Raw genomic sequence first — 17,875 nt, forward strand, 5'->3', positions numbered from 1 at the left:
TTTTACAGCGCTTTACTTAGTCCCTAAGGACCCCAAAGCGCTTTACACTACATTCAGTCATTCACACACACACATTCACACACTGGTGATGGCAAGCTACACTGTAGCTTAACAAAAATAAATGTATAACTATGCAATGAATGAATAAGTGAGAATCTTAAATAACCACTCCCACTCCAGAAACTAAAAAGCTAAAAATAAAAATACGAGAAAAATAAAACTGCTTAGCAATATGCTCTCATGAACAGCACGAGCAGTTCTGCATGACTTAGCACAATCCTAACTACCAGGTTATAGCGCTGTAAAGCCTGCAAAACCACAAACTCTCCAGTGCAAACTGTGGGTTGAGATGAGATTTTTGCATTATGAACCGTTTAAAGGCACTCAATTTCTTGCTGCGAGATGCCCCAACTAACACACAAAACACCAGATTTAAAGTTGCCGTTGCACTCAAAAATATTTATTTGGGGATTTTAATCCTGAGCCACATCTTATCAGGAAACCTGATAAATATAAATATTTGTCTACTCTGGGATAAACTAGTGTGGACCAATAGATTAGGAAAATGAGTAACTATTATTCTGTTATATTCTGAAAGGGAAAAGAGATTTTCTTTTTATAGGGGAGAAATAATTATTTGATCCCCTGCTGAATGTTTAGAAAGAAAAGAACAGCCTCTAATATTGTTAGAGCAAGATTCTTGTTCATTGTCTGATGTTGTGTTAAATGTCTTTTCTATTGCTTTTGCTTGACTTGCTGTTTGGCTAACTCTGACATATTTACATAAAGATGCACTGTCCCGTTTAAATAAATACATTAAAAATATAATAGAGCCGAATAAACTAAATAGATAAATGCAAACGGATCTAAGCCTGAACACAGGAGCACAGAGTGAATCTGGACTTCAGGAGAAAAACCCAATAATCATTTAATGGGCTCATGTTACCAAATAAATGAATCTATCATTCAACATCTGGGCTACATCCATCTTTGTCAGACATTAAATCATTAAATTATTCTCAAGGTCAACTTAATAATTTATTGAAAAGCTGACTCTTAAAGGTACCAAGATTTAAAATGTGTCAGAAATGAGTAACAGCTTATAACCGTTTAAATACATAACAATGTGATACATGTACAATGTTCCTTAATAAGAGAAAAAAATATATAAAAGTGATCATATTCTTTTTCACTTGGTCTTTATTACTAAACAGAGATTAATTTGACCAAATCATTCAATCAACGCCTACTCCGACATCGTATTGCATTTACAAACTTGGGCGTCTACGTCGCCTGCCCGCCTGTGTGATGAATACCTCATCTGCATTTTATGGCTAAAAGGAAAAAAAAAAGTAGTTATACTCAAATAATGTTGTTTATTAAAATGGGTTTCAACAGAACAAGTTTTATGATAAGAAACTATTGATTTAAGTTTAGGGTCTTATTATGCTGCCGGAAGATTAGAAATAGGAAGAATATCAACAGAAAAAAAAACGTTTTTCTTTATGTGATGTTATAATGCACACTAGTAACAGATAATCTTTCTGTTAGATCTAAAATTAAACCGTTTATTTATTTATTTCCTCTGTCGCTACTGTACTTCTGTGGCCTCAACATAAAAATCTCAGTCGGTTATAGCTCAAAGTTCACGTTAAACATTTGTAAATTTCTCAGCAATAAAAATAAATTATTTTCTCCCTGCAGAGAACCCATTACTTATTTATTCGGGGTGATTGTGTTTTACAGTCAGGGCATGGGTCAGCCTCTGAAGGCCCTCCCACTTACCTCGGGACGTTTTAACTCTTCAGTCACTGAGTTCAGATTGTTCCAGCCGTCGTATGACCACAGCCCCTGGTAGAAAGCAATTCCTATTGAATTGACGCCAACATTTGTGTTCTCAAAGGAGTTTTCAAAATTCTCAGTGTGGCCTTTGATAAGCATCACCACACCTCCTATGATAATCCCTGCCAGAGCCAAGACTTTGACTACAGTAAGGAAAACTTGGATTGACATTGCAAAGCGAACTTTCATGCAGTTCACGGTGGCGAGCGTGATAATTGCCGCTGCGGCCACGCACTTCACCACCAGCACCGGAGGGGGGCAGTCTCCGTAGAAAGGAGTCACAACATAGGCAGCAAAACTCAGTCCTATGCCAGCAATGCCTGCAGGTCTCACAAAGAGCACAGAGCTAAAGATGAACATGAAGGCAAGCGCTGGACATGAAGTCCTCAGAATGTAGATGTACTCGCCCCCTGATTCTTTTATAACTGTGCCGAGCTCGGCGTAGCAGAAAGACGCCAGAATCGCCAGCAGGCCGCAAGACGCCCATATAACCAGGCTGGCACCGGGGCTCCCGATGGAGCTGATCACCGTCTGTGGGGTCATGAAGATCCCAGATCCGACCGCCGTCCCCACGATGAGGGACACGGCTCCCAGCATCCCCAGCTCCCGCTTTAGTTTGAGCTTCTGCGGCTTTTCTTCCGTCATCACTGCAGTTAAACAGCTGCCTACAACCTGACACCTTTAACAGCGGAGAAAACACTATAATAGCGTGACCAAAGTCACTATTGCATCAACACAAGGAGTTAATAATTATGTGGGCGGCTCATACAACCACCTGTTTTGCTTGGTATTCTCACACGTTTGCTGGGCTTCACTGATTGGCTGCTTCAGGGACGACAGGGATGCCCAGCACCTAAGCAGCCCTGAGTCAGAAATATGTAAATCAGACCGCAAAGACTCTCTTGTACTCCTCCATTGGCCTTGAGATGTTATGTTACCCGCTAATAACATATTATCCCAATAGAGCATATCACGATGAGACTGCAAAATAGGAGGTAGAGCCTTCCGCTTTCAGTGTCCTCTAGACAAGGGCTGGTTTCACAAACACACTCTAGATCAATTTTTAGGGTAAGACTAGACGTCATTTTGTGCATTTGTTATTCGAATGGAAGTTAGACTGTTTTACAAAAAGACCAATTCAAAGCCCTAAAATAGTCTCCTTACCCGCAGGACAGCTTAAGCCTTGGACTTATCAGCGCTTTGATCAGCTGCATTTAATAAAAAGAGGAGAAAAATGCTCATAATCTATGGTTCACCAGTATTTTTACACATTTCTGCATGCATTATCTTTTGTGTTGTCTCTTTAATGTATTGTTTCAATTAATAGTGGCCTCTATATACTCCTCCAGCTCTCTTTGGTTCCCTCATGCCCCAAACCTGATGTAATAGATTGTTACCCCTCCACTAGCCTTACTTTGCTGGGGTTTCTTGATGCTTAAAGACGGTTATTATCTCCCCACCTTTGCTTGTTTAGTAGTCATAAAACAAGAGCAAAATGGAATTAAATAAACAACCTGTAAAAATAGTGTTCACCTTCAATGACCTGTCTGAAATGGGGGTCTTCTCCTAGCTTTGAACCCTCAACATCAACATTTACATGTTGAGTTTGTGAGTTTTAGTCTCTCCACATTTATATCCATGACGATCATGGTGACATTAAGGTTTTAATCTACACTGTCCTTGTTTGAGTTTTATGAGGATTAATCTGAACTATAAATCATGCAAAGCTACTCTCGCAGGTTGTTTTGGCTTGAAATTCTCATAAGATTACTGCATTATCACCTCATGAAAACTATTATGCAATTATTTTGGCACTTCATGGCCGTGTTAGGTCACATTTTGCTATGCATGAACTTTAATCAAGTAAAAGATAAGGAAAGTTTTTAATAATAAACATCCAACTCTTCTTATCAGTGACAAGTTAATAATCTCTTTACAAATGAAAGGAATGTTGTTGCAGGAGACCATAAAACAAAGCCAATAAACATGTTTTCTGGTGCATTTGGAAACTTTCCTGATTATTAAGCATGGTAAACACCTATGCTCAATTTACTCCAGTGGTCCTTTTCATATTCATCCAGTGTCATCACACATTTTTGTCTTCCCCTCCCGTGACAAAGAGGTGAACAGCCTTGTTGGAGTTCAGCATCTGTCCTGCTCGCTGTGCTCCGGTGATGGCAGCCAGTTTGTGAGCGTCGTAGCGCGAGTAGAGTGCCGTGCAGGTCCAGCTGGCCTCCTCCCCCTGAGTTGCTGTTGCCAGCATGTTACACACCTCGCTATAGAAGTGTGGGAAGGAGGGCAATCCATAAAATATCAGGTTCTGGATCCCTTTGATTGTGTACCTAAAAGAAGCATGTCAGAGATCAGACTCTTTTAAACCAAGGACAACATGGTCCATCATCTTCTCACGTTTTTTCCAGCTAAAAACCCTGGCTTTATACTTGGAGGAGCTGACTGTCATCCAATCTGCAAGCTGGATTTCTGATGCTGATGCAAACCAAGCTATGGTAATACAAGGACCAAATTCCCTGCAATAATAGGCCAGTTCCCTTAAAGTCCACAAAACACATGTAGACTGGTTGGATAAACTTCAACACACATTTGAATGCCCTTGAGAAGATAAAGGCCTCGTCCAGTGATGAAAAAAAAGCAGTGAAACAGTTTTACCTAGAAAGATGCCAAACTGAGGGCAACCTGGGTTAGACTAGTAAGATTTAGTAATAAGATTCTATTAAAATGAATAGTCAGCAGCTTGGATACCCAAGTTGGTGCTGATCTTTCAAAGGTTTAAAAAACAAAAAACCCGACTAACTACAGACGAGCAATTGAAGTGTTGCTAAAGGCAACGGAAAGTGCATTAAAGTAGGCCAGGTGCATTATAAAAGCATGACTAAGACATTCATTAAAAAAAAAAGAAAAAAAAGCTTAGAGCCACCAGCAGTGCTTTAAGGGAGCTGACATAGTTTCTTTTTATTGGCACATAAATTACGGTGTCATCTGCAATTAGTCCCATAGGGAAAAATAAAGAGAAGAGAATTGGCCCAAGAATTAAACCCATTGGACTCCACATGCAAGAGTGGCTGAGGAAGAAGTCTGTCACCAAAACGAGCCGAGAAGGTTCTCTGTGTTTAAACCACCCTCGATGCCTTAGTGTTCTACACGGGACAAGAAACTTGTGTGGTTCACAGCATCAGAAGCATCAGTAAGATTTAAAAGCACAATAATAGTGAAGTCATGCAATTCACAAAAACATGGATGATTTTCAGAACAGACTAGAAAACTTCCAAAATACTGTAAAAAGAACTGCCGTTTTAAAAGTACAGTTTTCTCTAAAACTTTAGGTATATATGGCAGTTTTTAAATAAGTCTAAAATTAGAGAAAACCAAAGCATTAGGATTTGTGTTTTCATCGGCAGGAGTACCACAGCTTATTAACATCAGTCTGAACGGCCTATTTATTTTAAACAGTGGTCTGAACGATTGGTCCAATAGTCTTCCAGAGCTCTTTAAAACGGATCAAGGGGAGCAAATTAATGGGACAAGACACTGGCTAAAGCCGAGTGATTATTCTCTTTAAGCGAGAGGATAGAACTGATATAAACTGTCCTTTATTATCTCCTACAGCAGAGGATATACTAAACCAGTTTCTATAACAAGAAACGTTATAAGTACATGCATTGCTGATGCGATTTGACTTTTCAACAGCCTGTTTAACCCGCAGCTGAACTATCACGCTGAACGATTACACTATCACGCTGGTGTAATAAAATCTTATCAAGGTGTTACCTTGAGAGCATAGATTTATATAAGCTTCCTAAATTGAGATCGTGAGCTGTATTAATTGATCAAAGTGCATTCAAGGATTTAATGTAACTTAATTTGCTTAGTAATAACTGTTGGAGTAGCTGCAACCTTTAATTTAAATAATTTTCATTTCGGATCGGCTGGAATAAGCCATGAATGCAAGGCTCTTTTTTTTTTTACGTTGCAGTAATTGTAAACAAGGAGGAAATTAGTTGGATAAATCTAGCAGAAAATGGCTTCATGTTTTCTTTTGAAATATTTAGGAGTTATTCCATGATTAGACATTTATGTGCTCTAAATTACAAAAAGAAAGAAAGAAAAGAAGCATCAAAGCAACAACAAGATGAAAACACCTGACAGTACTACAATTCTTCTTCTGACTGCTCCCCTAAGAGGTTACCACAGCAGATAATCTGGCTCCATTTCAGCCCAGCCCTCTGTTACACCAAACCTCTGCATGTCCTCCTTCACTTTATTCACAATTCTTCTCGAGGTCTTCCTCTTTGCCTCCTGCCTGGCTTCTCCATCCTTTGTCGAATATATCTCATATTCTTTCTCTTCACATTTCCAAACAAGCTCAGCATTGGCTCTCTAACGTTGTTTTCAAACTGAGCTGTCCCTCAGATTACTTATTTCCACTCTTGTCCAGGTCACTCCCAATGAAAATCCTACCATCTTCAGCTCAGCCTCCTGTCTTTTTGTCAGTACCACCACCTCACAAACCACACATCATAGCAGCTCTCACTACCATCTTGTAAAACTTCGCTTTCACTCTTTCTGCTATTCTTCTATCAGGTATTTAAAATCTGCCTGTTCACCTCTTCACCTGTCTCCCCCAGAACAGACTAGAAAACTTCCAAAATCTCCCCCTTATTCACACACACATTCTGTCCTGTCATCTGCAGAGACTCATGCTTGACCCCGTCTGTCAACCTGTTCATCGCCAATGCAAACAAAAGGGGGCTCAGAGATGATCCCTGATGCAATCCCACCCCCACATTCATGCCCTGTACCAGGCTCACATACTTCTCTGCCACTTGTGACTTCATCATACAGTACCATAGTTTCTCTCTTGGCAACTTGTCATATGCAGCTATCAGGTGAGTGCAATAAAATGGATTACAAATATATATCAGTTATCTGGTGACGTTAACTCTAAAGATTAGTGCCTTTAAAGCCTTCACAGCCGACAGAAGCGACGGATATAAGTTCTCTTACAGTTGAATCTCTAAAGTTTAGTAAAGCCAAAAGAAAAGTGTTACAAGCTGAACAGGTAATAAGCGACCAATTGGTAAAAGCTGGTACAGTCTTGTTATTGAAACTCCCACAACAGGGATGTTTTTTTGGCTTTAGATTGTGACACTTTGAGTGGGTATAAAATTTATTTGGTTGCTGTTTGAAAAAAACAAACAAACAAATTAAAAATCCAAACCAGATCTTAAATGTCTTTTTAAGGCCCCGAAAAACATGCAGATTAAACAAAGCTACATTTTGACCACCCTTTGCACCCTGAGGGTCTTTAACTTAGGAAATTCCCACCATATTTAACATACCAAAGTTATTGTACAAAATAAATCAGATGACTCAGAGGTGGTCAGGTGGGTTTTTTTTCTTCAGATTTGTTTGATTTACTATGGAAAAGGCCCACATGACAGGGCATTACAAAGAACTGACCTCTTGTAGAAGTGAAAGCGCTCCGTAAAGAGCATGAACTGTTTCTCCCCCTTTTGGAAAAAGTGGCGTGCTCGGGACACCTCGGATTTGCTGGAGTACTCGCAGACGCTGGCAAAGTTCATCTCCTCTTTCTTCATGTAGTTACGCAGCCGAACGTAGTCGAAGTAAGACGGGATGTAGATCAGAGTGTGTGACATAACCGAATCCTTGTACTGCGGCAGCACTTTGTCTATAAAGAACTGAAACCTATACACAAAATCGGAGAAAACAACCAATCAGCTGCCAGGACCTATATCGTAGAATGCTGTGAGAGAGAAAAAAAGAGCACTAATGTCAGGAGACAGTTTAGGGTGAAGGTACACGCTGGACTTTACCGAGCATCGTGGTCGATGAAGCTGGCGGAGGAAAACATCTGGAAGACATGAGGCAGCTGGACCAAGACCTGGCAGATGGAACCAGTTTTTGGTATGTTCTTTATGACAATCTGAGCCAAAAAACACACAAAGAAAACAAAAGAATTAACACCTTAGTTAAAACCAAATCAATATGAACCTGCAGATATTTCCGAGCCTTGTTCTGAAAATGTTACACGATAAAGGGTGTACATCCACCACCTCTCTCTCTCAGCAATAGTAAAGTGTGAAGTGTGGCCTACCTGTCCGCGGTAGTTGGCGCAGTGCTTGGAGAGGATGTTGTTGATCTGTGGGTCCTGAATGGAGCTGAAAACCAGCGTCTGCCTGTAGTGTCGGGCCCAGTTGTTCAGATTCCACATCCTCACTCTGGAAAAGTCGACACCGTGGGAGTCCAGCGGCTGCAGGTTCATGTGCTTCATCACATGCTGGTGACCATAACGGGGAAAAACAAAAGGAAGGAAATAATAACATTATGAGGAATTATGGAAGATAAAAGCTCAGAATTTTCCTGCTATTCATTTAAATCAGATCTGAAAAAATACATTTAGAGGAAAGATTTCCCTGATTTCGTCGTTTTTGCTTCTCCTATTAAAAACGATGTAATGTGGATTTTTAAATGTGCTACATAAATGAATGATTATTATTGTTATTACATCCAGAGTACTTTGTAAGTAGCATCTGCTAATAGCTGATCCAACATAGTTTTAATGGTACCAACTTGTTCAAATGTTAAATACTAAGGACAGTCACCATGTTTAAATGCTCGACTAGTCATTAAATTAAAAGCAAAACGTTTTTCAACCATTTCCGGAATTACTATGCTACTATGTGCCAGACACTAATAAACAGAAGTGAAGAACACATTAAAAGCATTAAAATGAAAATCAGGGCTTGTATAAAGCTAAAATGTCATAACTTTATAACAGCTATACATACTGATTTAAAGTGAGGGTGCAGGGGAAGTTATGCTTAAGAACGGGTGAAAAGGTCTTAGTAAATACTAAATAACGTTGACGCCTATCCCTACATAAAGGCTTAAAAGAAAGCTTAACTCAGCTCATGAATTATTCTACAGGTTGGCATTCTCGTAATGGCTTTTGTTTCCTTTATAATCACTCAATTAGGTCTGTAAGCTTTTTGTTTCCATCAAATCTGTAAAAAAACATAATGAACTTCCTCCATTATCACACTGAAGTTTAATTATTACACTGCGCAGATAAGAAACAGGATAAAGCAAGATAATTTTCCAACTAAGATTAAAAAGTACATTTCATCACTCTGGATGGGATTTAAATTGCAGCAGTAATAATAATAATAATAATAACTCAAATGCACTTTGGACTTTGATTGTGATAAATGAATAGAGCAGGTAGCAGTAAAAGCATGAGTGAAGTAAATCTGGTCAGAATGAGTCTTAAATGAAGCTTTCATCTCATGTTTGCATTTAAAATGCAAACATGTTTGTTGTTTATGCCCAAAATTGCTTCCTAGACAGCAGAGGGCGCTACGTTCTTACCAGCACGTGCTCCCAGTTCTGCATGAGGAAGACGTCTGCCTGATCCACCACTAGCAGTTCGATAGAGGACAAGAAATCAAAGTCTCTCTTGCGTTCTCCTTCTGCTCCCAGCACAGTGCGAAGGCCCAGAGGAGACGTGATGATGATGTCGGATGAGTAGAAGGGGGCATAGAGGCGCATGCTGCCCTTCAAAATGGAGACACCTGGAGAGGACAGAGCAGGAGAAGGTCAAAGAGACAAACTCGGGTTTTTAAAGAAGCTAGGGTTCTTTTTTCAGAGCGTACCTATCCTGAAGTGATCGTCCACGTTGCCTGTAAAGATAGCGTTATAGTCGTCTGGTCTCTGCAAATTGGGCGGCTTCTCATCCTCGTCCTCTCCAAATTCTTCCTTGAACTTCTTCTTGTTGCTCACCATCACTTTCTTGCCTTTAGTCTCCAGCAGGCTGATGAGCGTATGGACGACCTGCAGCGCGCTTCCCCGAAATGGAACGAGGATCAGGACCTGACAGATTCATCAGGGCGATGACAGCAGGTTAGCAGATACTCAGCAATACTGATATGTAAGTAAAAAGAACAAGAACAAAAAGAAGAATAAATGAACATTTCTGTGGATTACTTTTGGCCTGGTGAGTCCTTGGTCTCGGAGTTCATCCTGTGGCTCGGCTCCGGCTTTAGTCCGACTCTTCTGCTCTTTCAACTGTGAGTTATGAGCCAGGACCTGAGAATTAGCCTTCAGTACATGGTTAAGCACATGGAGGCAATATGCACTGCGCACATGTGGTCCCTGCTTGACAGGGCATGTCTCCGGGTAGTACAGATCTTTATAGGAGCCCATTAGGGCCAGCAACTCCAGCTGGAGAGGGCTGATCTCTTCGGCCTGCCCTTTATGATTGAACGTCTGGTTCAGATCCCTCCAGCGTGTCTCCACAAGTTTATGGAAAACTGGGAGGTTTGTGTCTGTCTGGGGGCCGATAGGGCCAAACTTCTCCAGGGGATTGGTGCAAAGCAGAGTTCCCAGCTTTGGCCACTAAGAAAGAGAAAGGCAAAGGCTGAAACTTTACGTTTTGTAATATGATAAGAGCGGCACTTCAATTTCAACTTTTATATTCCAATTCTTGGGAATATTTCTGGATATTTATATATTAGAGTTATTTGTATTAGAGCTATTCTTTAACGTATTATTTGTATTTTAATTTGTTTGTTAATGTTCTTATTGTCATGGAGCAACTGAGACCACACAACTTCCTCTGGGATTAATAAAGCATTTCTGATTCAGATTTTATGACCTATCATGCTTTTACTTCTTTTATGTGATATATACACGTATACAATAATGGATGCCAATATTAAACATTCCCAGAACATGTGCAAGTTGCTCCCGTGAGCCAGAACCTCAGTTTTAGGCTTCATATTTTACTTATGGCTCCGTGTGATGTCACTGAGCACAAATACGCTTAACACAATCACCTCAGGCACATGGCTTGGGACTAAAAGCACATAAAGTCCACCCCTCCTTGCTAATCAAACCCTATGTTTTAGAGGTGGAACCAATCTGAAGAAAGTTTGGGGGGGGGGCCTTAAAGGAGAAGGGGCTAACACGGTTTTTGTCAGGCAGAGGAATATAAAATGAGGGGCTGCACCAAGGATCAGCAACATAAAGCTACTCTACGACTAAGAAATTGCAGCTGTCGATGAGCATTAGAAGTCTCCTTTAATGAAGATGTATTTAATGAGACTGGTGTACCGTAATCTGAGTCTTTGATTTGCAGCCCGATGTTATCTTCTGCACGTCCTCTTCGTCAAGCTCTGTGTCCAAATGCTGGACAAACATGTCTGTAAACAAAGAGCAAAACTATAAGACACACCATACTCGTATCTAGAGCTGATAAAACAAATGTACAAGAAAACATTTAAAAATCTGTTTTTTAAGATACTAAATAATTCTGCCAAAGAATTCAGGAGATCTTTTTTTCCCCTCCAACCCTTTAAGTACCTTTACTATCTTCGTCCCGTGTTTCCTCCTGTTCTCCTTTTCCCGTGAAGTTGGTCTCCAGACAGAACTGGGACTCATGCTCTTTGTCTACAAACTCATCTCCCGGCTCCTTCCTGTCATCCTCCCCATCTCCTGCTTCCATCAAAGCTTCCTCTCCATCTGCAGGTTCTCCTTCTCCCTTTTCATCTTCATCACCACCCTCACTTCCCTCCTCAGCATCAATTTCATCTGAGATGGAAAAAACACAAACACATTCAGTGAAATCCAAAGTGGTTGTTGAAATAAAGAGCTCTGGAAACAAACAGCTCACCTTCACCAAGAAGCTCCTCCTCTTCCTCCTCCTCCTCCTCCTCCTCCTCATCATCTGTGCTGTCCTCCTCTTCGCTCTGAGCTTCACCTCTTGGTTGGCTGAGAGTTGAAAGAAGTTTCTGATAGGCTGTTTTCTGCTCTTGTTCCTCCTCTTCTTCTTCTGGTTCCAGCTCATCGGCCTCTGACTCAGATTGTTCTGGACTTGACGGCTAAAAATTAAAAAAGGTAGCTCATGAATCCATTTATTATCGCTGTGTTGATGCTGTTCACGATTATTGCTGTTCACTGAATGTGGCATCATCGCTTTGTGTATAATAGTGAATACTGAACCTAAATCTAACCTCAAAACTGGATCAAATGTGATGGTTTATGCAAGGATGGGGTGTCATAGATATTAAAAAAAGTATATTACAGATTAATTATTTTAAAAGTAACTATTTATTTACTCACTTTACTGTCTGAAGAAGGTAATTTGATACACGACATTACTTGTTCATTACTTCAGATGACCTGAGATGCTTGGAATGACAAATTAACAATGTAAACCTTAGGCTAAAGCAGCCACTCCCCAAGTCAAGAGTGTGCAGCCCACTTACTCTTGTTAAGAATGCAACAGAAATATTGTATTTCATTAAAACATGTACTCAGAACCCATAAACCACACAGGCTTTAGGTTATACAGTCATATGCGAACACTAACGCAAGTGACCCACCTGCCACTGGGACACAAACTTACTTACTTATTAAATTTAGCCTTAGGTCACAGTAATGTCACAAACTACCACCTCATACTACCAGTTTTGGTTCCCTTTTTATATAAATAAATACATTTATACAAGTCTGTAACTGAACATACTAGTAAGTAATTTCAAACTGAATTTCTGTTATTACTCTGGCCCACCTACAGTTCCTTAGGCAGCCCACCAGGGGGGCCCTAGCCCACCCTTTGGGGATCAGTACTAAAAAGCTTTGATTTTGTTCCGTGGTCTTCTTTGAAGACCACCACCTGGAGCGCATGCATAGCTGATCACAAAAAACAGGCAGGCATGCAGCCGTCCGCACGGACCCTCGGGCTTGCCGTGTTACGATAAAACTTAAATCAGTCTAACCTGAGAGGACTCATCAATGTGGAAAGTATAATCAAGGCTTTTTTGGAAGACACTCACACAAGACATTAAGTTTTAAAACAAGTCTGACAGCAGCGTTGGTAAAAACGAGCCCAAACTGATAAAATAAGACATTTTTAAATTTCATGTATTAGAGGAGCCAAAACAATAAATACCACCTATTATTACATACTTTAAGTAAAGCATTACAGTGCAATACAATGTAAAAAAGGAAAAACAAAGGCACAAAATGAAACAGAATTTTTTTTCCAAACTGTATTTATAGAATCATATACAGGAAGTCGGGGAGGAAAAGTAGACTTTGACAAGCCACACACTTTTTACAGCACTAAACTGTTTAGGACTTTCTACTCACCAGTTCCATTACTTGAGTTTTTTCAGGTCTTTCATTAACTCTGTAAAAAAAAAAAAAAAGACAGAGAGAAAAAGAGAGAGAAAATTAAATGAAGCTGCTCAGAAAACATATTTGTAAAAATATTGAAATTATTAGGACAAAGTAAAGCTTTGTACTAGTTTTACAACAATGATTAATAATCTGCCACTTATTGTAACCAGTAAGTGCAGTTTATTATATATATATATATATATATATATATATATATATATATATTAACGCATTGTTCTTTTGGCCTGCACCGCTGCATATGTAGATCAGAGATGGCACCAGAGCTGACCCACCAAAGGATAGAATTCAACCCACTGGATGGCTTTCAGAATTACATGTAAAAACAGCAGTCTGACAGCTCCCACAAGATGTGAGCTCCTCCTGCCGTCCGCATGGAGTCTTATTCACAGTTTAGGCAGAAAATAAACGAGGTCATCATTTAGAGCTTTAGCGGTGCTCCACCAGTTTCTAATCACACAGAGGAGCAGATAGCAGTGCTGTACCGGTGCCGATGCCTTTCTGCGGCTCTGTCCAGCTCTCCTTGTGTAACAGTCCATCTCCTGAGCTACCAGTAGAAAAAAGTACCACCAAATGCAAACCTATAGAACGATCAGCCAGGAGGTATTAGAAGCGACGTTGTGCTGTTGTTGCCTCTCCGGCGTACCTGCGTCACTTTCCCCAGGGTAGAAGAAACGGTTCTTACTGAAGTTAAAGTGTTAAAGTGTCCCCTTAAAATGCGCCATTCTTCTTCTCTTGTTTCGGCTTTACTAGGGGCTTAACTCACTGATAGTTTCTAATATTAAAAATCCATGTCATCAGGTAAACATCAGCACATTGCCCTCCTTAGAAAAAGTAAATTTAAGATGTTTGCTACATTTCTGTTTGTACTTTACACCGAGATAATACGGGAAAAACTACAGTTACATTTAAAAAATGGAATGAAAAACTAGAAATTAGCAGCCTTGCTAATATAAAGCAGCTTCTTCCTTTAAACCAGACCGGAAGTTGCTGTCGTTCTGCTTACACATCGTGAAAAGGATGTTCCTCTCCAAACTCCTTCAAGTGCTTCTTCTGTTTTTTGGATAAAGTAGTTAGAAACTGCTTATTTTGTTTTCTTTTGCCCATGTTGACACTCTGGTGCAGGAACACGTGTGAGGTCTGCTTCTTCCTCCTCTTGCTGTGCGCCAGCAGCGGGCGCTTCCTGCCATCTACAGGAGCGGGGTGGAATTACAGGCTGGGGACTTTATGATCCGTATATTTTATTTGGCCACGAATTTGCCCGATCCCTGCATTAGGATCAACATTAGGAAATGCACTCGCTAATGAGTTGCATGAGAAGAATGGAGAAGAACTTAACTAGTACATATTTTCCTTTGATCCTAGCAACACTTAAATGACTGGAAAGTTGTTTAGTACAATACAAAAAAAGCAAAACAAATAACAAAACCCTCACAAACACCTGATTGATGAAAAACATGGTTAGGTATAAAAACAACCTGCCAGAGAGGCTTTCAGAGGCAAAGATGAGAATTTTGTTACCATTGATAGTTTAAAGACAAGCAGCTACATTCTCAGAAAAAAATAAAAATAAAACTGCAGTTCCTGCTGTGGCCACTTGAGGCTGGCTCGAAAAGTCGATGAATCGCCACAGATTCTAATTCTAAAATAATCAACTTTGTAGTCGATATGAACATGATTACAGCCGAATAATAATAATAATAATAATAATAATAATAATAATAATAATAAAATAATCCTGGTCTCTGTGGATAGCTTCCCATCTTATTTAATAATAACATAACATAAAAAAAACTCACCATCTTCAAATCAAATCAGTTTATTTCTATAGCACATTTTAAAAGATTAGTGTAGATCAAAGTGCTTCACAATAATACCGCAATGCGGGCAGAAACAAGAAACAAATAGTACAATTTCAATTAAAATGTACAATTACATGGTGTAGTGCAGGCCAAGTGAAAGTCAAACTAATTTGCTTCAAAAGCTAAGTTGAACAGGTGGGCTTTTACAATTGAAACAATTGAATAGATTCCGATGTACGGATATCAACTAGGAGATTATTCCAGAGTCTAGATGCAGCAATAGCAAAGGCACGGTCACCTCTGGCTTTTAAACGAGACCTTGGTTGTATTAGGAGCAGTTGGCTGGAGGATCTTCGTGCTCTTTTTGGGTTATACAGGTCAAGGAGATCAGTTAAGTACCCACTAGCTAACTTGATGGTGGTAAGGCTTAAAGTTTTGCCTCTGGCTCTGTTCATTACTTTGTGTGACTTAACTGAACCTACTGTGTTTTACTCTGACAAATAAAATAGCCTGCTGCAAAGTGCAGAGGTTGCAAAAAGTTGGAAATAAAACTAGGACAAGACACAAAGGAAAAGTCAACCTTCAAAATAAAACACGAAGTAACTAAAAGGCAAACAACACTGAAACTGAAAACAAAGAAACACAACAAAACAAGCTATCACAACAAGAACCAAAATACAAAGCAATAACCTTCCACACTGACTGAAAGGACACACAGTGTATTTATGAGCATGTCATGATTTGTCATGACTCCCACTGCTGACTTGTATCAGTGGAAGCGTGAGTTACAATACAGTGGTCCTTTTCCAGGTGTAGGGAGAGAGATGAGACAGGGGTTAATCCTAGTGGTCCAGATTTTTCCAAGAAAATATTTATGAGATGAATTGAAAGAGTGAGCTTACTGAGGTTCCAGCGGAGAGGCTCTCTGGAGAACCACCATCCGTCATGCCATTTGTTCTTTCTTCATCTTGATCATGTCTACATGCCTAAATGCACTGAGCTGCTGCCATGTGATTAGCTGATTGGATATTTGTGAGCAGTTGAACAGATGCATATAATAAAGTGGCCAACACAGAAAAGAACAATCTGCCTACTTTGGTTTTCGAGTCTGCGCTCTCGTGATAACCTCGGGGTCAGACAAACAAAACGGGGGCCACAGAAAAGGTCACCGGAGGTTGTCTGGTGTTTCCTGGGTAATTCATCCTTGTTGCTGGCCCAGTCGACCATAAAGGATCACACACTTCTGTAGCTGTTTGAAAACTAACCTTGATTAATTATTGAACATGGTAATATCAGTTTACTGTTTACCTGTTTTAGCGGTTACCATGGCAGAAGCTCATTAATTATTAACCATCTGGGTGTCTAGTTTTTGTACTCAGCTCATTTTGACACATCAATGAGGATATTATTGTTTGATAATTGCGCAGCACTGAGAGAGCGCGTCTGGCTTTTCTGAATGGGATGTAAAACATGTGAGACATTCTTGTATTTCAATGGAGAGGCCAAAACTGAAACAGGAGAACGAGAAGGCTGGGAAAACAGTCAGGTTTAGAGTAGCGTCTGCCAACAGTGGCCGGGTCTTGGCGGAGGTGTTCAAGGATGAGAGAGCCTGGTGCGGCTTGGTGGAGGACTCGGTGGAGGACTCGGTGGAGTCTGACTCGACCAGCAGCCCAGAGGCAGAGCAGCAGGGCGGCTCTCTCCCCACCAGCGAGGCCAACCGCCACCTGAACGGTTTGGTGGTGGAAGCAGCCGTGGACGAGAACGGCTGTGAACCCGATGACCTACTTTTGTACGCCAGTGCCAAGAGAGAGATGCTGTTTAGCAACAAGCGGATCAATATATGCAGCAAGAATGGGACCGTGAGAGGAGTGAGGAACAAAGTGAGCGCAGGCCAAGTGCTTTTCAACAACCTCTCCAACATGTACTCCGTAAGTAGCTGAGTGCATCATCAGAAACAATTTTAAATAAAGCTTTATCCTCTTTTATTAACATGTATGAAGTCAGACTGAAAGGTTATGGAATATATCTGATCATGAAGAGATTTCCATGCACTCATAACCCTTATTTACTTTTCCTTTTAGGGTTCCCTTCGTCACCAGAAAAGGAGACCCTGGGAAAAGTAGTGAACAGCGTGGGATTTCACACCGTGGGCACATCAGGGAGGAGCAGTCCTGAGGAAGCTTTGCCTCCACCCTGAATCCCTTTCAGTGACTTCTGTTTCTTCACGTGACGTGGAGTCATTCACGATCCCAGCCTCATATTTACATGTGCCTTCAGGATATTTTTGACCACAAATATTTTTGATTTGACTTCTTGTACTACTTTTCACAGCTGTTTATGGGCAACTAGGAAACTAAACTGGATAGAGTTAATATTTGTACAGACATTGAACACTACAAACGTTTATTTTATTGCAATTTGGAATTTATTGGTGTTTATTTCATTACAACTTGTTGAAAGTAACAACCTGTCCACATATGATTCTATCAAACAAATCTTAAGTTTTAAAAGTTTTCTGGTTTACTGACAGAGAAAAAATGTTTTGTGTGAAGAAACAAAGAAGGATTGTCCAATTAAATGCGATTTTGTTCATACAATTTCATTTTAACTCCTTTTTGCATTGAAAATGGAAAAAGTGATTGTTGAGGATTAAAAGAAAGTTTTAGTAGAGATTGATGCTTTGTTTGAATCCACCCTGTGGCCTTTCTTTGCATGTTCTCCCCGAGTCTCTGTGGGTTATTGACTGTAGGCGTGATAGTGAGGATGGTTCTATGTCTCTGTGTTAACCCTGCGGCAGACTGGCGACCTGTCCAGGGACCCCACATGCCTTCGAATCGAATATGAGCAGAATAAAATGGATGGATGAACAGCCCTTCAAAAATGTTCCACAATTTTCCGACATGTGCTTCATGTGTTTCAGTACAGATTTAAACCAAACAGCTGATAAACAATTTTACTCACTGCTCTGAGATTTAGAGAGTTTCTGAGAAGTA

General features: G+C 40.2%; 3 protein-coding genes across 3 annotated transcripts in view; 1 reads left to right on the forward strand and 2 right to left on the reverse strand.

The window, feature by feature from the left end:
• Nucleotides 1–3,582, reverse strand: part of LOC308389431 (b(0,+)-type amino acid transporter 1-like) — a 29,866-nt gene extending 26,284 nt beyond the window's left edge. The window contains exon 1 of the mRNA XM_080870842.1: nt 1,786–3,582. Within this exon, the coding sequence (XP_080726968.1) occupies nt 1,786–2,487 (702 nt within the window). The 5' untranslated portion in view covers nt 2,488–3,582. The remainder of the gene's footprint in view (nt 1–1,785) is intronic.
• Nucleotides 3,583–3,708: 126 nt separating this feature from the next.
• On the reverse strand, nt 3,709–14,240 carry utp25 (UTP25 small subunit processor component). The gene is made up of 12 exons (XM_080870839.1): nt 14,087–14,240; nt 13,033–13,072; nt 11,552–11,759; nt 11,242–11,469; nt 10,993–11,081; nt 9,865–10,275; nt 9,534–9,750; nt 9,250–9,452; nt 7,976–8,158; nt 7,695–7,804; nt 7,321–7,566; nt 3,709–4,184 (listed from the first exon to the last, which is right to left on the reverse strand). The coding sequence occupies exons 1-12, from the start codon at nt 14,185–14,187 to the stop codon at nt 3,929–3,931; spliced, it is 2,292 nt and encodes a 763-aa protein (XP_080726965.1). The 5' UTR covers nt 14,188–14,240; the 3' UTR covers nt 3,709–3,928.
• Nucleotides 14,241–16,204: 1,964 nt separating this feature from the next.
• On the forward strand, nt 16,205–17,163 carry grxcr1b (glutaredoxin and cysteine rich domain containing 1 b). The gene is made up of 2 exons (XM_080870318.1): nt 16,205–16,810; nt 16,964–17,163. Exons 1-2 carry the CDS (start codon nt 16,376–16,378, stop codon nt 17,003–17,005), a joined length of 477 nt encoding a protein of 158 aa, XP_080726444.1. The 5' UTR covers nt 16,205–16,375; the 3' UTR covers nt 17,006–17,163.
• The last annotated feature ends 712 nt before the right edge of the window (nt 17,164–17,875 follow it).

Source organism: Rhamphochromis sp. 'chilingali' (genome assembly GCF_963969265.1).
Source record: "Rhamphochromis sp. 'chilingali' genome assembly, chromosome: 21".
Classification (NCBI taxonomy): domain Eukaryota; kingdom Metazoa; phylum Chordata; class Actinopteri; order Cichliformes; family Cichlidae; genus Rhamphochromis; species Rhamphochromis sp. 'chilingali'.

Coding starts and splice junctions, on each gene's coding strand:
- utp25 (XM_080870839.1), bottom strand. CDS start 14,187: ATGGGCAAAAGAAAACAAAATAAGCAGTTTCTAACTACTTTATCCAAA. Junction 11,470..11,551: donor GGAGGAGCTTCTTGGTGAAG/GTGAGCTGTTTG, acceptor TTTCCATCTCAG/ATGAAATTGATGCTGAGGAG. Junction 7,567..7,694: donor TTCATCGACCACGATGCTCG/GTAAAGTCCAGC, acceptor TTTTGTGTATAG/GTTTCAGTTCTTTATAGACA.
- grxcr1b (XM_080870318.1), top strand. CDS start 16,376: ATGGAGAGGCCAAAACTGAAACAGGAGAACGAGAAGGCTGGGAAAACA. Junction 16,811..16,963: donor ACCTCTCCAACATGTACTCC/GTAAGTAGCTGA, acceptor TTTTCCTTTTAG/GGTTCCCTTCGTCACCAGAA.